Here is a 25,882-nt window from a genome sequence, read left to right as displayed (position 1 = left end):
TGGTAAAATCCCTAAATTCCTTGCAATAGCTCATTGAGAAAGGTTGTTCTGAAATTGTTCGACAATTTGCTTACAAAGTGGTGACCCTCACCCCATCATTTTTTGTGAATTACTTAGCATTTCATGGAAGCTGCTTTTATACCCAATCATGGCACCCACCTGTTCCCAATTAGCCTGCACATCTACGGGATGTTCCAAATAAGTGTTTGATGAGCATTCCTCAACTTTATCAGTATTTATTGCCACCTTTCCCAACTTCTTTGTCACGTGTTGCTGGCATCAAATTCTAAAGTTAATGATTAATTGCAAAAAAATGTTTATCAGTTTGAACATCAAATATGTTGTCTTTGTAGCATATTCAACTGAATATGGGTTGAAAATTATTTGCAAATCATAGTATTCAGTTTACATTTACATCCAACACAATTTCCCAACTCATATGGAAACAGGGTTTGTAGTTAAACATTATTCATTTCGATTTCAAGCAACCTTATTATTTAACTTTCACGTCTATTTTCTTATATTAACATACTGTATTGGACATATTTTTTGTTTAGATCTAAAAATGACAAAAGAAAGAAAAGTTTAAATTCAATATTGAATATTAAAATATAAGCTGCAAAGAACATTGCATACAAAAATAAACACATTTTCAAACTAAAGATATTTTGCCATATTGCATAATGTTTACCCCAAGAGAATTATTCATTGCTACAAAAATGTTTAATTTTTTTCCTGACTTTTAGCAAGACCATGAATTTTACATTAGTAACATTAAAAACATCACATGTTTTCTGTTGCACATTTCAACATTTGTGAAAAGATGGCGGAAATAAGCATAGCTGAGTCTGCTGAGTCAGTGTGATTTTCTCTGTCAGAAAGCCACAAGTGAAAGAAAAGCACATCACCAACATCTTTTTCTAAAAAACATATTTATAATGTTTCCTGTTTGTGTCCGAATAGTACTTGTCCATGAATTGGTAACATCTATCTATTCCCCTCTTTTCTAGAATGAATAACGTTGCATGAGGAAAAATTGGAAATCACGATTCCCCTGAGCGATGTTTGTTCTATAAAATGTTTAGTAATGATTGAATTGAATTCTTAATACTGCAATCTATACGTAAAGGTGCATCTCAAATGAATGTTGTGCAGAAGTTATTTGCTTTTATGAATTTGGTTTGAACTATGAGACCAATTAAAGGCTCTGGGAAATTGTACCGTTTCATTTTTGATTAGAGCACAAACCAGTTTTATTATATTGTTGAAGTGTTTGACCATGTTAACATTTTGTGACACGCATGCGGCGGGTCATATTAGTAGTAAGCTATAATTACCACAACTGTGAAGATTTTAAGAAATATATTTTTGAAGTGTTTCACTTTGTTTGTAGTGAACTAATTAAGTACTAAAATTAATTGACAGACTGCACCTGTAAGTTACTTTTTTTAAATTTTACTATGAAATTAGATTCATTTTTTTTATAACTGTTTCCTGTTTTAGTTCTAGAGTTGTTTCCGGTTTGCCATCTGGTAGCGTTGAATTCGGTAACCCGTTTTGTATTAAATAATGACCAAACTGAAAATAAATATATGTTGTCGTACAGACAATTGGTATAAATATTACATTTATTCGTCAAAAATATAAAAGTGAGAAATGTGATGCCGCTTGCGTTAGTTTGGTTCTGGCTCCACTCCCGGGTGGCAGCGGTCCCTTTAAGAAAATCATGGGTGTGTATAGATATATTTTTTGTGTTAGTTCTGGGCCTGCCGGTCGCGTTCCATTTAGCGTTTTCTTAGGCTCCTTGCCAACATGCGTGGCATTACGAAACAAATTACACACTACCGCGAAAATTCAACCTAATTTAGTTTATCTTTACACTTCAACGGGCATGAGAAACACTTTGAGTATACGATAGAAAAGAGAAGGCAAAATAGGTCGCGTGATAATGCGAACCCTTTCGGAATGGGACGTGGCCCAAGAAAAATATTCGCCACTCTTATTGGTAGGTCCATCACAACACGGGAAAAGTGGCAAAGCCGATAAACATTTGCGTAATTAAAAATCGAGAAAAAAAACAGACAGTCACGGAAAAGGAAGGGTTGGAGCCACACAATCTACCTGTTTTTTTTAATTTTTGGTCAGTTTTGTAAGTGACCGGCGGCCATTGCAGGCTCCCACGGGCAACATGGTTGTCCAAGCTGGGCGGCAATGAGCGGCGTGTAGCACTTGAACATCAGCGGCTGTGTGCGAACCGAACTCGGTCTCTCTTTTGTCCTCAAGATGGGGCATCCTCCTCTGGAGTTCAGCGACTGCTACTCGGACAGTCCTGACTTCAGAGAGACGCTCAAGTGCTATGAAGTGGAGCTGGAGAGAACTCGGAAATTCCTAAAGGAGCTGATAAAGGATGGAAACAGTGTGATCAATGCAATAAAAGGTAAGCTTGCACGATGGACCTTTTTTTGTGGCATATTTCATGCTGCTAAATTGTGCAAGATGAGTTTGGGCTGGTGGGAAAGACACTTTTAGGGAGGTGCTTGTGCTGAGCAAACACTCTTAATATATTTATAATAAAAATAATATTAATAGTGCACACATGTTGCTCCCCCTGCCTGAATGGGTCAAGACAGTGTGGCAATGTTGCAAATTTAATGTCAAATCAAATCAAATCAAATGTTTATTGGATTCAGCACTATACAGTGTACATCCACGCGTAAACTACTGACTAAACTTCTACCAAGTGTGGATTCAGGCCGGGTGGCCTATTTCAAGTTCCAGGTAACCCTACTTATTATATTTTATAAATAGTAAAACAAGTTGTGGTTGTAGTTTAGTCAGTAGTTCTGTTGTGGATGTACACTGTGTAGTGATGAATCCAATAAACATTTGATTTGATTTGACATAAATTTGCAAATTGCGCCCATTGGTATTGTGCTTACAACACCAGCACACTAGTTGTTTGGTTTGCCAAGATACCATTCTGCTGCCCTGGTAAACAAACACAGTCATTGTTGGTGTTACACACTTGTGAGGTTCCAGTGTGCACTACTCGGCAAAGCGCAATGTCTTGTTGTTTATTGCACCGACACATCCACTAAAGTCATTTTGTTGGAGATTAAGGATGAGCGATATGGCCTAAAATCTATATCGCGATATAAGTTACATATACAGTATACAGTCGCGATCAAAAGTTTACTTACACTTGTGAAGAACATAATGTCATGGCTGTCTTGAGTTTACAATAATTTCTACAACTCTTATTTTTTTAGTGATATAGTGATTGGAGCACATGCTTGTTGGTCACAAAAAGCATTCATGAAAATTTGGTTCTTTCCATCCATTTTCTACCGCTTATTCCCTTTCGGGGTCGCGGGGGTTTGGTTCTTTAATGAACTTATTATGGGTTTACTGAAAATGTGACCAAATCTGCTGGGTCAAAAGTATACAGTACATACAGCAATGTTAATATTTGGTTACGTGTCCCTTGGCGTTCCCTCCGGGTATTCCGGCTTCCTCCCACTTCCAAACACATGCACCTGGGGATAGGTTGATTGGCAACACTAAATTGGCCCTAGTGTGTGAATGTGAATGTTGTCTGTCTGTCTGTGTTGGCCCTGTAATGAGGTGGCGACTTGTCCAGGGTGTACTCCACCTCCCGCCAGATTGTAGCTGAGATAGGCACCAGCGCCCCCCACGGCCCTAAAGGGAATAAGCGGTAGAAAATGGATGGATGTCCCTTGGCAAGTTTCACTGTAATAAGGTGCTTTTGGTAGCCATCCACAAGCTTCTGTCAAGCTTCTGGTTGAATTTTTGACCACTCAGTTCAGCTAAGTGTGTTGGTTTTCTGACATGGACTTGTTTCTTCTTCATTGTCCACACATTTAAGTCAGGACTTTGGGAAAGCCATTCTAAAACCTTAATTTAGCCATTTCTTGACCACTTTTGACGTGTGTTTGTGGTCACTGTCCTGTTGGAACACCCAACTGTGCCCAAGACCCAACCTCCGGGCTGATGAATTTAAGTTGTCTTGAAGAATTTGGAGGTAACCCTCCTTTTTAATTGTCCCATTTACTCTCTGTACTTGCTGGATTTTGTGGCCAAACAGCTCAGATTTTGTGGCCAAACAGCTCAATTTTTGTTTCATCTGACATAACATGGACAAAGATAAGACCTTCTGGAGGAAAGTTCTGTGGTCAGATGAAACAAAAATTTAGCCGTTTGGCCACAATACCCAGCAATATGTTTAATCGTACGAACACCAGACCTACCGTCAAGCATGGTGGTGGTAGTATTATGCTCTGGGCCTGTTTTTCTGCCAATGGAACTGGTGCTTTCAATGGGACAATGAAAAAGGAGGACTACCTCCAAATTCTTCAGGACAACCTAAAATCATCAGCCCGGAGGTTGAATCTTGGGCGCAGTTGGGTGTTCCAACAGGACAATGACCTCAAACACACATCAAAAGTGGTCAAGGAATGGCTAAATCAGGTTATAATAAAGGTTTTACAATGACTTTCCCAAAGTCCTGACTTAAATGTGTGGACAATGTTGTAGAAACAAGTCCATGTCAGAAAACTAACACATTTAGTTGAATTGCACCAATTTTGTCAAGAGGAGTGGTCAAAAATTCAACCAGAAGCTTGTCAGAAGCTTGTGGATAGCTACCAAAAGTGCCTTATTGCAGTGAAACTTGCCAAGGGACATGTAACCAAATGTTAACATTGCTGTATGTTTAATTTTGAACCAGCAGATTTGGTCACATTTTCAGTAGACCCATAATAAATGCATAAAAGAACCAAACTTCATGAATGTTTTTTGTGACCAACAAGTATGTGCTCCAATCACTTTATCACAAAAAATAAAAGTTGTAGAAATTATTGTAAACTCAAGACAGCCATGACATCATGTTCTTTTCCTGGTGTATGTAAACTTTTGATCACGACTGTTTATCACGATACAGCAGCGATATTTAACTAATTGTTTTGGGGTCTAATTTCCAGAAAGCTAAGGACCGGGATGACTGGCCTTCTCCCTTCACTATTAGTCATATTTCGGAGAACCAGCGTCCTCTGCAGTAGACTTTTGATATGGTTCATTTTTGTTGATTTTTGTCAGAGTTACAGGAGCGCTGTTTTTAAGGACTTTCCACCAAAAAGCTAGTCAAGCTCATCTCTATGACAGCACTCAAGTGTTTTAAGAATCTTCTGCAAAAAAGTGAGTTTATCAACTTTTTTTAACTGAACTGGGCCACCAGTTGAATAGCCCAAATGATGAAAAAGAGAGGACCTAAAATGGAACTTTGAGGAGCACCACAAGTATAATTAAAGAAGTTGAACAAATGACTATTGACTGCATTAGAATTAAACAAATTACAGCAACTCAATAGCTACTTAGATTACATTTCGAAAAAAGTGTAACAGCCAAAAAGGAGAGGACTCAAAGGGCTGCCTCGAGAAACGCCTCAGTTATGTAAATCACAAGTTTGGTGTTTGCTGCAAAAATGTTTGTCTCCTAAGTAAGGGTGTAATGGTACACAAAAATTTCGGTTCGGTACGTACCTCAGTTTAGAGGTCACGGTTCGGTTAATTTTCGGTACAGTAAGAAAACAACAAAATATAAATTTTTTGGTCATTTATTTACCAAATTTGTAAACAATGGCATTATCCTTTTAACATAGGGAACACTATAATAATGCTGCCCACGTTAATTCACAATAAACTGCCTCAAGCCTTAGATTAAATAAAATGACAAAACTTTTCTTCTACATACAAAAAGTGCAACATTAAACAGTTTCAAGTCAACTCATCATGCTTTTTTTTAATCACAGCATTGGGGAAGCCTGTAGTCGATTTTTATTATGTAAAAGTTACATTTTTTGTCAACATTTGATAGCAGGGACCCTGCCATTCAAAACTAGGCTGCTGCATTACTAATGATTAATGTAACTATTGCTGAAAAAATAGTACAATAGTAATCGGAGAGACTATTCATCCCTAAACACCATGGAGTTCAAGTGAAATAACAGACAGACAGGGCTTTGTTATCCCTAACACGCACACGCACACGCACACGCACACGCACACGCACACGCACACACACACACACACACACACACACACACACACACACACACACACACACACACACACACACACACACACACACACACACACACACACAGCAAAATGACCTAGCGAGGTGAGCTGCAGTTTCTAGAACGTCAACGGGCTCATAGTGATGTTACTAGTAGAGTTTATTATAATTTGGGGAGAGTACGCTACTTTATGCTCACTTGCTCGACGCTGAAGCATTGACTCCATGCGCTCTGAATACGCACTGCTGATTGGCTGTTATCGCTTACCTTGTAATGTAACCAATCAGATGGTTGTGTGGGTGGAACAATGCTGGGTGCTGAGACAGAGGCAGAAGAAGCAAAGCAGCTTGCTAAGACTTTATCTTAGAAACTTGTTCGGTACACCCCCGTACCGAACCGAAACCCCCGTACCGAAACAGTTCAATACAAATACATGTACCGTTACACCCTTACTCTTAAATTTTAAACTGAACTCGAAGACATTTGGCCCCCGCCAGGTCCGACGAATAGCCCTGCAATTAGGGCTGGGCGATATGGCCTTTTATTAATATCTTGATATTTTTAGGCCAAATCACGATACACGATACATATCTCTATATTTTGCCTTACCCTTGAATTAACACTTGATGCATATAATCACACCAGTATGATGATTATGTGTTTAAATTAAAACATTCTTGTTCATACTGCATTAATATATGCTCATTTTAAACTTTCACGCAGAGAGGGAAATCACAACTAAGTCAATTTACCAAAACTGTATTCATTAAGCAGTGGCACAGACATTCATGTCATTTCCAAACAGAAAATGCAATAGTGTCAGAGACATTTTAAAACAATCGATAAGTGAAGTTTTGTGAATGATGTCACCAAGATGACTTATCAAAACAACACTAAAATAAAGTGTACTTTTTGTACAGTATGCCACTACAATAGTTAAAAACAAACAAAGTGCACTTTTTGTGCATGATGTCACACAAGATAGAGTATTTCAGTAACTGTCAAATAAAAATGAGCTGCATAATAGGTTCCTGTGGACGTTATCTCCTTCTGTTTTTGACGTTTTTTTTTTTTCTTTATACGGTGTTGATCTGGAAATAGTTGCTTCGGCATTTTGTTGGTGGGGCACCGGCCGGAGATGTTGACATGCAGAGTTTCAAGCACTCTTCCTTCTCTAGTGGGTGACTTTTCAGTGGTGCTACTTTTTGTATCAACGTTTTTGCCGCAATAATGTTGAACATATTCCCGCTTGAAGCCAAACCATCGCCGGACGATGGATTCCGTGCTGTTTTTCTTGGTAATTAATAATTTCTCCATTTGTTACCAGATTCGCACCTTGTCTCTCTCGTATTAGCACCAACACCTCGCCGTTAGCATCACAGCTAACATTACCATGTCACTACCTCTCTGCTCCACAGGAGCGTGTGACGTTGCACAAGTGACGTGTGTAAGAAGGTGCGCTTGGTTTACGTCTGTGAGAAGGATAGACAAAAAAGAGTGGAAAACGCATGCAATGTAATGCCCGCAGCTAAAAGCAACTGCGTGAGAATGTATACTCGAATATCACGATATAGTCATTTTCTATATCGCACAGAGACAAACCCGCGATAAATCGAGTACCGTATTTTTCGGATTATAGGTAGCTCCGGAGTATACGTCGCACTGGCCGAAAATACATAATAAAGAAAGAAAAAAACATATATACGTCACACTGGAGTATAAGTCGCATTTTTGGGGGACATTTATTTGATAAAATCCAACACCAAGAATAGACATTTGAAAGGCAATTTAAAATAAATAAATAAAGAATAGTGAACAACAGGCTGCATAAGTGTACGTTATATGACGCATAAATAACCAACTGAGAAGGTGCCTGGTATGTTAACGTAACATATTATGGTAAGGGTCATTCAAATAACTATAACATATACATGTAGAACGGGCTATAGGTTTACCAAACAATCTGTCACACCTAATCAATAAATCCGATTAAATCTTATTCCTCCATGTTGCTTTTAAACAACTCTGCCAACTTCAAAGGTATGCGCCGCTTCCTCTTGTCGTTTTCTGCTGCATATTTCACTACGTCCAGCCTGTAATCTGCAGTACATGATTTCCTTTTCGGTCCAATTTTTGTTCAGCCCTTCTCAGTTTTTATAAGTAACCGCCAACGATGAAATGATCCATTTTAATAGCTACTGCAGTAGCATATAGCAGTTAGCATTCCATGACCCACAATGCACTTCTGTCATGACCCTCCCCCGCCAAATTCTTATTGGCTGAAGTGTGTGTGACGATTGCTGACATTTTTTTTGTCTCTTCCGCGAATTAGATAAATAATATTATTTGCTATTGTGTAATCTGCAGTACATGATTTCTTTTTCGGTGCCATTTTTGTTCAGCCCTTCCCAGTTTTTATAAGTTACCGCCAACGATGAAATGAACCATTTTAATAGCTACGGCAGTAGCATATAGCAGTTAGCATTCCATGACCCACAATGCACTTCTGCCATGACCCTCCCCCACAGAATTCTTATTGGTTGACGTGTATGTGACGATTGCTGACGTGTGTGTGATGATTGCTGACATTTTCCTCGTCTCTTCCGCGAATGAGATAAATAATATTATTTGATATTTTACGGTAAAGTGTTAATAATTTCACACATAAATCGCTCTGGAGTATACGTCGCACCCCCGGCCAAACAATAAAAAAAACTGTGATTTATAGTCCGAAAAATACGGTACTTAAATATAATGCATTTGGTGACGTGATGGTGCTGGAAATTTTTTTGGGTGCCGTTCCACCTGAAGAAAACATGCAAATGTCCACAGTCCTTGATGATATGCGGCTGCATTTCAAGTAACGGTTGTGGGGAGATGGCTGTCATTACATCTTCAAAAAATGGACTAGTTACATTACATTACATTGACACTTTTACTATTTCATCAATCAATAATATGTTTGGGGGTGATGCCATTATTTTTCAAGATGATAATGCATCTTGTCATGAAGAAAAAACGTAAAAACTTTCCTTTAAGAAAGATACATAAGGTCAATGTCATGATATTCAAATAGTTATGTGTTCTGTCAATGTCTGCAACCCAATGCCACTGAGCATGCGCGCACATTGTATAAAGTTAAAATACCACTGATAGTCACACACACACACGGTGTGGTGAAATTACCCTCTGCATTTGACCCATCACCTTGTTCCACCCCCTGAGAGGTGAGGAGAGCAGTTAGCAGCAGTGGTGGCTGAGGTAATGAGTTTCATTTTTATAGTCTTTGGTATGACTCGGCCAGGGTTTGAACTCACGCCCTACTGATCTGAGGGCGGAACCTCTGACCACAAAGCCACTGAGCAGGTATAAACGCAAAAATGTCAACCATCACAAATATTTGCTTCGAACGAACAAAAGCAACTGCCTCGTGTTCAAATAAGTAGTGATATTAAATTATGTTTCCTCCACTGTATCTTCTGACCCGCAAGCATGTAGACAATTACAGCGTGAGGAAGTTTACATTGTTTATTAACGGACAAGAAGCATTTAGACAAGATGAGCATGAGAAAGTTCACATTGACGCAAACAATGGTAGCTTACATTTTTAAATTGTATTATTGATTTCAGTGAAAACAAACAAACTTCAACAGCAAACATGACGTTATGGCGTAATTTAATAGACCCCACTATTGACTTATGCTTTTTGTGGCTTTTTTTTGAGGAAGGAGCCAAATTTGACAGAACACCGGCTTTCAATCCAGTTGAAAATTTGTGGTGGAAATTACAGAAAAAGGTCCATGACAAGACTCCAAAATGCAAAGCTGATCTGACAACAGCAATCAGACAGAGTTGGAGCGAGATTGATTAAGAGTCCATCAGAGAATGAAAGCTGTTATAAAGGCCAAAGGTGGTGTAACAAAGTACTAGTGGAACGTTGTCTTGACGTTGTCGTGTTTTTTTAATTTTGTTTTTCATGATTCCATAATTTCGTCCTCAGATTTGCGTGATTAATTTCCATCCATCCATCCATTTCTACCGCTTATTCCCTTTTTGGTTCGCGGGGGATGCTGGTGCCTATCTCAGCTACAATCGGGCGGAAGGTGGGGTACACCCTGGACAAGTCGCCACCTCATCACAGGGCTAACACAGATAGACAGACAACATTCACACTCACATTCACATACTAGGGCCAATTTAGTGTTGCCATTCACCCTATCCCCAGGTGCACTTCTTTGGTAGTGGGAGGAAGCCGGAGTACCCGGAGGGAACCCACGCATTCACGAGGAGGACATGCAAACTCCACACAGAAAGATCCCGAGCCCGGGATTAAACCCAGGACTACTCAGGACCTTCGTATTGTGAGGCAGAAGCACTATCCCCTCTGCCACCGTGAAGCCCGTGATTAATTTCATTAAATTAATTTTTAATTTAATAATGTGCTACTATTTTGATGTAAAAATAAAACTGTTCTAATATTTCTTTATGCCAGGAAGTTACATTTTGGAATGCCTGTTACTTGCTTTTTTGGGGGGATAACATTTAACGGAAAAAAAAAAACCTCCCAAGTTTGGTGACTCCCTCATTTTCGTTAAGGTTGTACTTACTAGTTTACTGTAACATGGTTCTATCTACACAAAATGTAAAAAGCACTTATTGTTTTGTTGTTAAGCTACTTTACATTAGTTTTAGGCGATGTTACACATTTGGCTATCAATACAATACAAAGTAGTTACAGAGGCAGCATTGAGCATACCACAGCTGATACTGATACCTAAAAGTTTCGAGATCTTTGAATGAATCAGTTTTTTATCACAGTTATAATTAGACAAAAACACAGGATGGCGGTGATACATATCGATTAAATATTTACATTATTTCCTACTATTGGTGAACATTTTTTGAAATGTATTATTTGTTTTAATTAGTTTTAATTTGATTTAAATTATTTGATTTTGAACAGGGGACGGCATAGCTCGGTTGGTAGAGTGGCCGTGTCAGCAACTTGAAAGTTACAAGTTCGATTCCGCTTCCGCCATCCTAGTTACTGCCGTTGTGTCCTTGGGCAAGACACTTTACCCACCTGCTCCCAGTGGCACCCACGCTGGTTTAAATGTAACTTACATATTGGGTTTCACTATGTAAAGTGCTTTGAGTCACTAGAGAAAAGTGTGATGTAAATATAATTCACTTCACATTTTGTTTTCAAAGTAGTCTTGCGTCCAGGAGGGACTTATTTGTACACAATAACAAACAAAAAAACGGTTTTGTGATAGAAAAGATATCGATCTAATCGCTGTAGTATCAACTGTCGATATTTGTATCGATCCGGCCACCTCTGTTAACATTCATAAGCTCTAGATTTGCGGTTAGCCTGATTTATTGTATCTTCCTACAGTGTGTAGTGTAGCATGTTTAGCCATTCCTCGCACCTCCAGGGATAACAATACTTGTAAGAAACATAGTTTATTTTCTGCCATGGAGGCGAAATGAAGTTATTTAGAGGTGGCTTTGCACTGTGGAGAGACGTTAGCTGCTAGGAGGATACTATGTTGCGTTGAAGATGCCTTTGTTTACGTTTTCGCTGTCAACTTTGTGGGCCACAGCCAGAATGTGTCAGTAACATGCATTATCACGATATAACGAAAGCATTTGAAGCTCTATCGTCGGCCAAATTCATAATATTTACACTGTGTATCTTGTATTGTACAACCCTGAAAAAGATCTCAAGCTGCACATTTTTCTTGCGAGTAAAACAAAGGGTTACAAGTTGGAAGATTCAGGAGATGATTTCAAAATGCCACTGGATCCATGAGCCAAGTACCATGTCTTACAGTATTGATTTAACAGACCCCCGTTCGTTTAGATAATGAAAGCCAGACATAGCTGGGATAATGCACGGCCATGTATTGGCTGCTGCACTGACTTTCCTTCTAGTGGAGAAATAAAAAAGCAACATGCAGCCAAAGGGGCACAAATGCCAAGTATATTCAATCCAAACCTGTGCTAAGTCTTTCATTGTAATGTGCATCTACACAAACACTCCATCTGGCATTTTTCAAATGCCCCTCAACGTCTCCAACAAGTACTGACAGCAAAGTGTTGACAATGCCTTCGATGAAATCAAAAGCATTCCCTCATGTTGTGGACAATAACAACTGCAGTCATTTGTGTGTTTTATAGGTTATTCTGTGGCAGTACAGAAGTTCTCCCAAACCCTCAGCCTGTTCCAGTTCGACATCATAGGCGAGTCCCTGACAGATGATGAGATTAACATTGGTAAGTGGAAAACACAAAGTCATGATGTGGACAAATCTCAAAGCATGATCCTGCATAAATTTACCACAATCAAATAAGATCCAGTGCAAGAGTTGGATACACAATGTGCCAAACAATAGACTTTTGTTTGATTTGTTTGTTTGAAGGTTGAACAATATATGTATTATTGTGGTAGGAACTGGCAACAGTGTTTCCCACAGAACTGCAATACATTAGTACTTCAACTTGCAGTATGAGCTTAATTGGGTTTGAGACAGAGCTCTTAACTCAAAACACTTATATCTCAAATTAATGTTGCCCATTGGAATTAATTTGAATACCATTAATTGGTGCTTGGCCCGCCAAAACAGCAACATTTTAATATGTAACATGCATTTTAAAGAAAAAACTACTTTTAGATAAGCAATAATGCAATTTGTATGTTATGAAGTAAAGTGTTACTAATGTACAGCATTTACCTTGTAGAGCAGACTTTTACAATATCTCTTTCCAGCTGCTTCACCATCAACAGCTTTTCCATATTTCCAAGGATGAATGTCAGCTATTTGGATACTATTTGCTTGTAACTCACATCTCTGCTCGTAACTTAAAGCATAAAAATTAGCAGAGACACAGCTCTTATCTCAAAACACTCAGATATGGTTTGTTGGCATGGAAATGTACAACATTACCTAGAGCAGGGGTAGGGAACCTGTGGCTCTTTTGATGACTGTATCTGGCTCTCAGATAAATCTTAGCTGACATTGCTTAACATGATAAGTAATGAATAATTCCGCTGGTAATCACAGTGTTAAAAATAACGTTCAAATTATAAAACATTCTCATCCATTTTAATCCAACCATCCGTTTTCTATCGCACCTGTTCAAGATGTCGCATACATGGTAAGAAGTATTATATTTATTATTGGTTAACTTTAGAATAACAATTTTATTAAAAAGAATAAGGGACTTAGTATACTCTAAAAATGCTGGTCTTACTTAAAAATGCACACATTTAGTTGTATTCAGTGTTAAAAAATATTAAATGGCTCTCACGGAAATACATTTTGAAATATTTGGCTTTCATGGCTCTCTCAGCCAAAAAGGTTCCCGACCCCTGACCTAGAGATAGTGTGACTCAATCCGCTCTGAGTGTTGCTTGAGTGCTTGGTTGCCCGCCAATTTTCTGAGCCGGCTGAGTCTGCAACCCAACGTGATTTCAGATCTCATTAAGATATCAAATATGGCACTGTTATGTTTTACATGAATTGATACCCGGTAGTACAGACAAAATTTGATCGTGGCCTTTACTGGCCTATAACAGTATAGAATCCGGTGCCCACCCTATTCGAAGTGGACCGCCACAAATAAATTAATATATGGAAAAGACTGTAAAACTGCGCTGTTAGTCTGATATTTTGACACTGTCCTGTATCTAAATATTGTAACCAGAATATTGGAAACGTTTTCAGTATGATGCAGTACAGTTCTTCAGGTAACACCTCTCTGACATTTCAGTCAAAACTGAGCATTGGTCATGATTTTTTGATACAGTGTTTAGCAGATTTATGCATGTGATCAGTATGATGCAAGGTGAAGGCAATTGTACTTTATGTTTTCAAGTATTCATTCAAGGTGCTTTTGCAGAGTTTTGTTATTATTTCTCCTCTGTGAACTTTTGTCTCCTCAGCTCAGTCCTTCCAAGAGTTCGCGGGACTCCTACAGGAAGTGGAGCATGACAGGGTGATGCTGGTGGGTTATCGACTTCCTCCACGTGTCCTATTTGAGCTTTAGGAGATATTACGAAAAGCACATTTTTATTTGACACAGCCTTGAGTCTGATAAACTTACTTTCAAACTGAATGTGTGCAATCATGCGTCATGCTGTGGTATTTATGTGATGGGTTGCAACTAGATGCAGATCCGGTTTGACTGGGTTGTCCAGGACTTGTAAACATGATGTTACCTGTTTAACAGTGCTAAAAGAAATGCATAATTCCTGGGAAACACTTGTTTGTACTCCTATTGCGACAACTTTATTAAAGAAATGTTTATATTTGGAATGGAACTGTAACATAAGCTCTCCTTGTTTGTTTGTTTAGGTTCAGAATGCTTCAGATCTACTCATCAAACCTTTAGAGAAGTTCAAAAAGGAGCAAATAGGATTAACAAAAGTAAGTGTTTCTATGGCTGTGTCACATTTGACTTCATGTCAAATGCATGTACAGCGTACAATACTGACTATAGACAGGATGTCATGAGCTACTTCTGCTTTATTTATTATGAAGACGAGCGTGCAGCATGAGGAACAAAACTGACATTTCCCCATTTTCCATTTGATGTTTGAAGACAATTTGCTATGACTTTCCTATAACTGATATTTTTTTGGTACTCAGTGTAGTACAAAAATAAAATAATACAGAAAATGTATTGACTAATAATTAATTTGTTAAAAATAATGACTCATTAATAATAACATATTACACTAATTAGTTTTGTCAAGTTTTGTTGAAATAGCTTTGCATATACCCACCTACATTAGACATGTTTTAACAAGGGCTGGAAAGATAATTCAATACATTTGATAAAAAAAGCTCTAAGTGAAACATCTGTTGCTTCAAATAATTGTTTAATGAGTGTAACTACCGGTAATTCGAATTGAAAAAAATACGGAACGCAAGGAGTGCCCGGAACTTTAAATACACGTACATGGTTTCCTAACGGCTGCTATAATAGAGCGCACATGAGAGCAGTGTTGTGTGGGTGCTGTGGTCTGTGTTGTGACAAACAGCGTAACGTTTTTTTTTATAAAAGTGCAATTTTAATTTTGCATTTGTGGGCAGCACAGTGGAAGAGGCGTTAGTGCGTTTGCCTCACAATACGAAGGTCCTGAGTAGTCCTGGGTTCAATCCCAGGCTCGGGATCTTTGTGTGGAGTTTGCATGTCCTCCCCGTGACTGCGTGGGTTCCTTTCGGGTACTCTGGCTTCCTCCCACTTCCAAAGACGTGCACCTGGGGATAGGTTGATTAGCAACACTAAATTGGCCCTAGTGTGTGAATGTGAGTGTGAATGTTGTCTGTCTATCTGTGAAAGTGTGACTGCGACCAACTGAGAACAGCACTCCGGCAGCAACCAGCTGGAACAGATTGCCTAAATAGGTATATGCGTAATTGCTTCAAGGCCCCCGCCCCAAATTCAACAGACGCCTCCTGGGGGTCTACCTGGGTTGTCTGGGAAATGGTGCTAAAAATTGTTAAGCTAGTCAGGGTCAAAACGAGTGACCTGGGGTCTTGCAAAAATCCTTCTATAGGAAAACTGCGGACCTCTGTCAAACACCACATCAGTGGGGATGCCATGTATCCGAAACATGTGGGACGGCGTGGCACATTGGTAGAGTGGCCGTGCGCAACCCGAGGGTCCCTGGTTCAATCCCCACCTAGTACCAACCTCGTCACGTCTGTTGTGTCCTGAGCAAAACGCTTCACCCTTGCTCCTGATGGGTGCTGGTTAGCGCCCTGCATGGCAGCTCCCTCCATCAGTGCTTGAATGTGTGTGTGAATGGGTAAATGTGGAAGTAGTGTCAAAGCGCTTTGAGTACTTTGAAGGTAGAAAAGCGCTATACAAGAACAACCCATTTATCATTTATTTATTTAACACTAATACTTGGTACTGGGTGACAGACGATTTTGGATCCATACGCCCAGTCCAGGAAGTTCTATTAGACAATCTGGATGCGCGCTCTCAAATCGTACACGGCAGAAGTGTTACAAAAGTCACGTGTAAAAAGACAGACAATAGAGGGATCCTGCTCCTCGCGGCTCGTACATAGTAGGGTTGCGAATCTTTGGGTGTCCCACGATTCGATTCAATATCGATTCTTGGGGTCGCGATTCGATTATAAATCGATTTTTTCGATTGAACATGATTCTCGATTCAAAAACAATATTTTTCCGATTCAAAACGATTCTGTATTCATTCAATACATATGATTTCAGCAGGATCTACCCCAGTCTGCTGACATGCTAGCAGAGTAGAAGATTTTAAAAAATATATATTTTATAATTGTAAAGGACAATGTTTTATCAACTGATTGCAATAATGTAAATTAGTTTTAACTATTAAACAAACCAAAAATATGACTTATTTTATCTTTGGGAAAATATTGGACACAGTGTGTTGTCAAGCTTATGAGATGCGATGCAAGTGTAAGCCACTGTGACACTATTGTTCTCTTAATTTTTTTATTTTTACAATGATAATGTCAATGAGGGATTTTTAATCACTGCTATGCTGAAATTATAACTAATATTGATACTGTTGTTGATAATCACTTTTGTTTCACTACTTTCGGTTTGTTCTGTGTCGTGTTTGTGTTTCCTTTCAATTGCTCTGTTTATTGCAGTTCTGAGCGTTGCTGGGTCAGGTTTGGTTTTGGAATTGGATTGCATTGTTATGGTACTAATGTGTATTGTTTTGTTGGATTGATTAAAAAAAAATATATATAAAAAAAATCTATTGAAAAAAAAAGACAATCGATTCTGAATCGCACAACGTGAGAATCCCGATTCGCATTCAGATCGATTTTTTTCCCACACCCATAGTAGATAAGCATGCACAGATTGTATTACACGTGTGCGCTTATGAAGCCGCACGCACTAATAGTATTACACACTCACAAATCTGGATGCATGAGCTCAAATCTTACACGGAAGAAATGTTGCAAAAGTCACGTGTCAGTAGACAGCCTATCGAGGGTTTTTTTCTAATTAGGGACAGACAGACAACACAACTTAAAACACATGTACAGTACGCGGATCTAAAATACACACACTCAGATTGATTAGCAGACACTCAAATTAGTACACTCACACTCGAATTGGATTACACGCGCAACGAATGAGATACGCATTTGCAAATAATTTTGCTACAATAATGCTTTCATAGAAATGAATCATGTATTTTGCAGATATATTAATCAATCATCCATCCATCCATTTTCTAGCTTGTCCCTTTTGGGGTCGCGGAGGCTCGCTGGAGCCTACCTTAGCTGCATTCGGGCGGTAGGCGGGGTACAACCTTGACGAGTTTCCACCTCATCGCAGGGCCAACACAGATAGACAGACATCATTCACACTCACATTCACAAACTAGGGCCAATTTAGTGTTGCCAATCAACTTATCCCCAGGTGCATGTTTTGGGTGGTGGAATGAAGCCTGAGTACCCGGAGGGAACCCATGGCGACTTGTCCAGGGTGTACCCCGCCTTCCGCCCGATTGTAGCTGAGATAGGCGCCAGTGCCCCCCGCGACCCCGAAAGGGAATAAGCGGTAGAAAATGGATGGATGGATGACTTAATTAATTATGATTAGTTAAAGTAATACTTAATTATAATTAAAAAGACACCACCAAGTGCTTCCTTATAGTCTTCTGTCTACTCCACAAGATGCAGACATTTTCAATATATGTTTTACGGTTGAAAAGTGTTAGTCCATCTTAAAAAATAACTTTTTAGCACATCTAGCAAAAGCGTGATAATAATAACCATGTTAATAGTGGTCACAATAACTTTGTTATCGTTACAGCCTTGCTATACTGCTATATATAAGCAGTACGCTGACTATTATTGTCCTTTGAAAAGATGGGACAAGCTGTAACAAATGGATGAATGGAATATGATTAATGCACTTTCTTGACATCCTGGGCATACAATTTAAAATAATGTCAATGAATGTAGCCACTGAAGTCCTGACTAATACATCAAATCAGTTTGTACAATCTTGACATGACATAAAATGTGATGTATTGTGTGCTGTGCAGGAGAAAAGGAAGAAATTTGAGAAGGAAAGTGAAAAATATTACTCCCAGTTGGACAAACACCTGAATCTTTCTGCCAAGAAGAAGGAGAGTCAACTTCAAGAGGTCAATGATGTTGTAGGAGTTATGGAGCACCACATGGCAGACTGCTTCATGCTGCTCCATTTGTCTTTTTCCACTATAGGCTGATGAAATCTTGTATAAGGAGCGAGTTAACTTCTATGAGTCCTCCGTGGAATATGTGTACCAGATCCATCAGGTCCAAGACAGGAAGAAGTTTGATGTGGTTGAGCCAGTAAGTCAACACACACTTGACACTAGCAGACATCTACACAAGGGCCACTGATCTTGTCAACAATTCGAGGCAACCGTGCCTTAAGGCTGGTACACACATAAATGCTTTCTAGATTTTTCTTTTTTATCTGGAACAGACCTCACACATGAAGATAAAAAAAATCAGGCATTGAGCATTTTAGTTTTTTTGTGTGTGATGTGCGATGATAATATCAACAGAGCACACTTCTAAATCCCTGCTCTACTTACTGCTAATGTTATCTTTCACAAATATCAGATTTTTGGATTTTTCTTCGCTGACAGCTAAATTATGGAATGGATTTGTCAAATAAATCAAACAATGTACTGAAATGATCTACTTTAAAAAAATCATTCAAACTCAAAAGTGTTTACCAAGTACAAGGAAGAAGAATCGTGACAAACATCCTGAACCTTGTCAAAGACGTATAGTCAGGTGCGGCTAATATATTTAAAAAAAATGTTTCTTCTAAAATTTTGTGCCCCACTTCATAGCACTGTCCTTTATACTCCTTTCCGGAAAATACAGTACATTGTTTTATATTGTTGTATGTAATTATAAAACTATTTATGTAACCACAGCATTTTTTTTTTCTTGTGTTCTCACAATCATAACCAACTAAAGGCAGATTCTCAAAATCACTCAATGCTGATTACATTTCCAGTCAAAAGTACAGGTTTTTAGTCAAAAGTACAGGTATCAGCAATGCAAGCCCAAAATTCACAGTATGGAAGATGAACAAGCATAGCAACCAACTGCCATAGCGATAACCAAAGGCATTATAATATAAGGCTGCAAATAACTATTTTGACAGTTGATTAATTGTTGCACCACTAATATAGACGAGAACATGGCGAACAATGGTCATCTTAAGACTATTTTTGTAAGAAAAGCCTCAAACCAAAAAAAAGAAAGAGAAAGACTGGACTTTCACGGAGAAGGCATAAACATGGACTTTATAATCTACTGAGCAAGATAGAAGTGAATCGCTATCGGCAAAATAACTGCAATGCTTCATGGAGTGATGACTTATTGTGATGTGTGATGATGTTTCATGAGTTTGCTTTCCCCACACACACAAAGAGTTTTGATCGTAAATATTGAAAATATTTAATATTTACGATTGTCTGCCCCGACTTGTTTTTGAACCTTAGGAATGTTTTGAGATAAGAGCTGTCTCTCAGCTAATTGTTATGCTTTAAGTTGTAGGCAAAAATGTGAGTTACAAGGGTGCTCGCCATTAGTTGGCATAGCAAATCTCACAGTGAGCCCCATAAGATCGGACCAAAACATCTGGTCTCAATTGCCAGCATTAGCTTATAACTAGAGATGGACATAACTTTGATTTCCGACCATTGGAATGAAAGGAGTGTTAAGGACAGCATTGTGAAGTAGAAGTGGATAATATTTATTGAAATAAAGGAATAAATTGTCAATTAATGACCGAGCGTGTCGCCAACTTGGCGAAGCAATTCCAGTGTATCAGTGCGAGTCTGCAGCATACTGAAGCAGAATGAGTCTACCGCCAACCAAGTATGTTAAAATAATATCTTAATGGACATTTTTCAATAAAAAATTGGAGAAGCTGTTGATTGTGTGTTCGACAGAGAAGTAGCTGTTAGGAGATTATTATTGCATTACTTTGTAAAACTACTGTAATTGTTTGTAAAAACATTTTATTTGACTGATTTTGGTACATTTGTTATTTAAAATTTTATTTTTTCCTTGTTACATGTTTCATGTTACATGTTAAAATTGTGCTGTTTTGTGGGGGTAAGCACCAATTTAATTTATTTCGATTCCTTTTAATTGGAGACATTGGTTTGAGATACAAATATTTCAGACCATAAGACAATCATATAAGACATCAGATAATCAAGCGTTTGCAGTCTTTGTTCAGAAGGGGAAAAATCGAGACAAAAAAACAGCCTGACTGTCTTTATGGGTGTACCCCAATTTATTTATTATGATTAATAATTTCTCCAATAATTTTTTTGCATTCAATGCTTCCGTTTTATAGGAAGCTGTTCTGTTCAGCAATATTTCAAGAGGGTGCAAAAAGTGATGCTTGAATGAGTTGAGTTCAAAGAACCTTGAGTCTTCACCTCAAGATGATGAGCGAAAACAAAAACAGGGTTTCCCCTATATGTATCTGATCGTGACTCGGCGCCACGGCTAAATTGAAGCTGCAAGATCGTAAAAATGTTTTACGTGGAAACAAATTAATGTATTGTATTAATTGAAATGTAGCCTATATAATTTATGCACGATTGTTTAGCAATGCACGAAAATGTGGCCACTGAAAAACTTTGACGAACCGTAAGCAAGACGCAGTAAGACGAGCTTCCGCCAGCACGCCCGCTTTGCCGTACCTTCGCTCCAGCGGCTGGTGGCTTGGGCAATGAGGTGGCGGCTCTTCAGCAGTGGGACACGCACAGCCACGCTTTGCACTCATGCCTGATCCACCCAGCCCTTAAAGCCATTCCTTGTCCTGAAGTTATGGATCTGACTTGCTGACTTCTCTTACCTGCGGCCTTGTCTTAATATGTATTGCCAGATATACAGCAGTGATGATTGCTAAGGACTGCAAGGGAAAGTCAGCCTTCCCTAAAATATAAAAAAAGTGATCCGTCCATCCATCCATCCATCTTCTTCCGTTTATCCGAGGTCAGGTCGCGGGGACAGCAGCCTAAGCAGGGAAGCCTAGACTTCCCTCTCCCCAGCCACTTCGTCCAGCTCTTCCCGGGGGATTCCGAGGCATTCACAGGCCAGCCGGGAGACATAGACTTCTCAATGTGTCCTGGGTCTTCTCCGTGGCCTCTTACCGTTTGAACGTGCCCTATACACCTGCCGAGGGAGGCGTTCTGGTGGCATCCTGACCAGATGCCTGAACCACCTCATCTGGCTCCTCTCGATGTGGAGGAGCAGTGGCTTTACCTTGAGCTCGTCCCGGATGGCAGAGCTTCCTACCCTATCTAAATTGATCGCCTTGCCTTCCGGCTCAGCTCCTTCTTCACCACAACGGATCGATACAGAGTCCGCATTACTGAATACGCCGCACTGATCCGCCTGTCGATCTCCCGATCCACTCTTCCCTCACTCGTGAACAAGACTCCGAAGTACTTGAACTCCTTTTCTTGGGGTAGGGTCTCCTCCCCAACCTGGAGATGGCACTCCACCCTCTTCCAGGCGAGAACCATGGACTCTGACTTGGAGGTGCTGATTCTCATCCCAGTCGCTTCAAACTCGGCTGGGAACCGATCCTGTCAGAGCACAGGATCACATCATCTGCAAAAAGCAGAGACCTAATTTAACAGCCACCAATCCTGATCCCCTCAACGCCTTGACTGCGCCTAAAAATTCTGTCCATAAAAGTTATAAACATAAATCGGTGAAAAAGAGCAGCCTTAGCAGAGTTTAACCCTCACTGGAAACGTGTCCGACTTACTGCGGAGCAAGCTCTGACACTGATGATCGGTAGAAAGCTCTGTCCCTCTCTTTACCCGAGTGTCCAAAACATTAGTCCGCAAATCCGATGACACAACCACAAAGTCGATAATGGAACTGCGGCCTAGAGTGTCCTGGTGCCAAGTGCACATATGGACATCCTTATGTTTGAACATGGTGTATGTTATGGACAATCTGTGACGAGCACAAAAGTCCAATAAGCAAATACCACTCTGGTTCAGATCCAAGCGGCCATTCTTCCCAATCACACCTCTCCAGGTTTCACTGTCATTACCAACATGAGCGTTGAAGTCCCCCCGTAGGACAAGGGACTCACCCAGGGGAGCACTTTCCAGTACTCCGAGTGTGTCCAAAAAGTGTGGGTACTCTGAACTGCTGTTTGGTGTGTAAGCACAAACAACAATCAGGACCCGTCCCCCCACCCGAAGAGGGAGGGAAGCTACCCTCCCGTCCACCGGGTTGAACTCCAACGTGCAGGTTTTGAGCCGGGGGACAACGAGAATTGCAACCCCAGCCCGTCGCCTCTCACTGCGTGCAACGCCAGTGTGGAAGAGAGTCCAGCTCCTCTCGAAAGAACTGGTTCCAAAGCCCTTGCTGTGCGTCGAGGTGAGTACGTCTATCCAGCCGGAACGTCTCCCCCTTGCGCACTAGCTCAGGCTCCTTTTCCCACAGTGAGGTGACATTCCACGTCCCAAGAGCTAGCTTATGTAGCCGAGGATCGGACCGCCAAGTGCCCTGCCTTCGGCTGCCGCCCAGCTCACTTTGCACCCGACCTCTATGGCCCCTCTCATGAATGGTGAGCCCATTGGAGGGGGGACCCACATTGCCTCTTCGGGCCTGTCCCATGGCCACCAGGGGCTCGCCATCATGCCCCAACTCCCGGCCTGGCTCCAGAGGGGGGCCCCGGTGACCCGCGTCCGGGCGAGGAAAATCTGAGTCTCGGTTCTTGTATTTTCATGGAAGTCTTCAAGTTGCTCTTTGTCTGATCCCTCACCTAGGACCTGTTTGTCTTGGGGGACCCTACCAGGGGACATAGAAGCCCCCGGACAACATAGCTCCTAGGATCATTGGGATACGCAAACTCCTCTACAACGATAAGGTGGCAGCTCAGAGAGTTATGATCGGTAGAAAGAAATGTTATTTTGTGTTTGCATTTCATTGACGAAATGGGTTAGGATGCATTTAACTTATGTTTAGAATCAGTTACTTTGGTAACAGTTGGTGCAAACACATTTTTCAACTTTTATTGTGTAGTGTTGGTTGATATGAAAATATTTATAATTTTTTAAAATTAATTTTTCTTTGTAAAATCTAGCATGTTTGTATCTTTTTTCTGTACTCATTTTTAAAGAGTAGCTGAAAAATAGCTTGCCCTACTTGAAAGAGCAGCAGCTGCCACTGGTATTCAGACTGTTTTATATTGTCGAACAATAACAATTAAAAAATAGAGCAAAACGATATAACAAATACATGTTAATACTAATTACTAATAATCCAGACAAATGTATGAAAATTATTCTTATCATTAATATGCGTGTGTGCGTGTATGTATGTATGTATAAGTGTGTGTATATATACATGTGTGTGTGTATATATATATGTGTGTGTGTGTATATATATATATATATATATATATATATATATATATATATATATATATATATATATATATATACATATATATATATGTATGAATCATCAACAATGATGCAAATTATATGATGTCTCATTGGCCATGTCCCCACCGCAACATGTATAGTTCAAGCTGGGGGAAACCCTGAAACATTGACCCTCTCTCAGGTCAAAAATAATTTACCTCTGACCCACCGAGCATTCTTCTTGATGAAATTGACCGCATAAAGTATTCCCACAAAAGCAAAAGTTGTTTTACCTGCAAAGATACATTCTATTTTCACTTCCTTTTTGTGTGGAGGGTATGTGTCCCACTACTTTTTGTTTACTAGTCAAAAGTTTGCCGCAGTTTCTCATGCCATGAAAGGACAAAGTAAATTTGTGAAAGGTATAGTTGAATAGTAATTAAAATTCCTGCTTCGCTCCCCAGGTGCTGGCGTTTCTTCACAGTGTTTTAACCCTCAACAACCTGACGGTGGAGATGACACAGGACTTCATGCCCTACAAGCAGGAGCTTCAGCTCAGTCTGCAGAACGTAAGCGCATGTCCTGGACAACAAATGAGTCCATTGCAGCGTTGTCTTCTTCAGTGGCCAATCAGACTCTGTAAAAGTGCCGTCTGGTTCTGCTTGCAGACAAGGAATCACTATGAGAGCACTCGTGATGAGATGGAGGACCTCATGAAACGAATGAAGCACTCGTCGCAGATCTGCAAAATTCCCAGTTGGCTTCCTGTGGAAGGCTATCTGTACTGTCAGGAGAAGTGTAGGTGTATTAGGTGTTTACTTTACTTTACAAGGTACTTCATATACAAGTAAAAACCTGTGCGAATTCCCTTCCTACAAGTTGTGACAAGGTGCGCCCTGTTTGTGTTTCCATCCCAACAGGGGCTCTGGGCGTGAGCTGGGTGAAATACTACTGCAAGTACCACAAGGAGGGGAGAATGCTGTTCATGGTCCCCTGTGAACAGAAACCCACCACTAAACAGGTGTTTATAAATTAATTATTTGTGTTAATACGCTCCAAAAAACATTCTGCAACTGTGATATTGTTTTCTTCAGGGCCCTACTCAGCTCACCTTGAAGTCTTGCATCCGCCGGAAAACAGAGTCCATAGACAAGCGATTTTGTTTTGACGTGGAAGTTAATGAGAGGTTAGTGCACGCTAATCTAAGGGTGGCAACCCAACCAGACCCTGCAGGGGAAAACAGTTGGAGGTGGGAGGATGAGCAAACAGGTGGTTTTCCAAGGACTGTAGTGAGGATGAAATGGACCGTAGCCCAAAAAATCTCAAAGCAACAGGAACAGATGGCGGAAAAAAGCGGCGAGGAACGCAACAAGCTCATAATTTTCTAAACAAGTCATTGAGGACATACTGCATTTACGTTTGATGACTTGGAATCTTGAGGGCGTTTTTTTAAATCTTTAAATGCATGTGGAATGATGCATGAAGTACTTTGTCTTGTGATGTTGAGCAACTAATTAGAGTGTCTGTGTGAAGATCTGATCTTGTCTGACGGACTGAAGGTGGCTGTGGTGTGTTAGCAGAGAATCAAAAATACATTTCAGCTGTAAGTCCATTATCAGCCCAGAAATTAACAGGATTTAAAGGGAAACTGCACTTTGGAATTTTACCTATCATTCACAACATTATGGGAGACAAGAACACGTCACATTTTTTTAGATTTTTTTTCGAATTCTAAAGATAAAAAAACACAAGATGTGGTTAACATTGCAGTTGATGGGAATCACTTCACTTCAAAACACGTTTTATAGGGTTAGTGTTAGTGTAGTAACAGACACATTCATAACAATATGTAATATGTACAATTTTTACCGTATTTTGGTCATCTTAAATTACCCATAGAGTGGAAAAGGAGGTTGCTTCTATATTGAAGCTATTATCATTTATGTCTGATGTGCTTCTATATTGAAGCTACTATCATATGTCTGATGTATAACACCTAAAGACTTCCAAAGTTTGCGAGTAAATAGATATGATTAAAATAGTATCAATCTCACTGATATTCCCGAGCCATTTTCAGAGATAAACTGTCTATGCGACGTCAAGGCTTGGTTAGCCCAGAATTTTTTAATAATGAATGAGGGAAAAACGGAAATTTTAGTTTTTGGTCCGGCCCTCACTGACTTGGGATCATTGCAAAATTATGTGCGTCCCAAAGTCACCAGCCTTGGCGTCACTATAGACAGCGATTTTAAACTAGACAAACAAGTCAATGGCGTTTTAAAATTGTGTTTTTATCACCTTCGTCTTTTAGTAAAGGTTAAACCGTTTTTATCTTTT

The 25,882-nt window shown here is 39.8% G+C and overlaps 1 protein-coding gene across 1 annotated transcript in view; it reads left to right on the top strand.

Moving 5' to 3' along the window:
• The first annotated feature begins 1,745 nt into the window (after window positions 1-1,745).
• LOC133550656 (oligophrenin-1-like) overlaps window positions 1,746-25,882 on the top strand; it is a 55,919-nt gene continuing 31,782 nt past the window's right edge. Inside the window, exons 1-10 of the mRNA XM_061896586.1 lie at window positions 1,746-2,437; window positions 12,278-12,373; window positions 14,043-14,104; window positions 14,455-14,526; window positions 18,170-18,271; window positions 18,351-18,461; window positions 24,010-24,114; window positions 24,214-24,343; window positions 24,466-24,566; window positions 24,640-24,731. Coding sequence (XP_061752570.1) covers window positions 2,284-2,437; window positions 12,278-12,373; window positions 14,043-14,104; window positions 14,455-14,526; window positions 18,170-18,271; window positions 18,351-18,461; window positions 24,010-24,114; window positions 24,214-24,343; window positions 24,466-24,566; window positions 24,640-24,731 — 1,025 coding nt within the window. The 5' untranslated portion in view covers window positions 1,746-2,283. The remainder of the gene's footprint in view (window positions 2,438-12,277; window positions 12,374-14,042; window positions 14,105-14,454; window positions 14,527-18,169; window positions 18,272-18,350; window positions 18,462-24,009; window positions 24,115-24,213; window positions 24,344-24,465; window positions 24,567-24,639; window positions 24,732-25,882) is intronic.

The sequence above is a fragment of the Nerophis ophidion genome, linkage group LG04 (genome assembly GCF_033978795.1).
Source record: "Nerophis ophidion isolate RoL-2023_Sa linkage group LG04, RoL_Noph_v1.0, whole genome shotgun sequence".
Lineage (NCBI taxonomy): Eukaryota > Metazoa > Chordata > Actinopteri > Syngnathiformes > Syngnathidae > Nerophis > Nerophis ophidion.
This window is presented reverse-complemented; position numbering and strand designations above follow the sequence as displayed.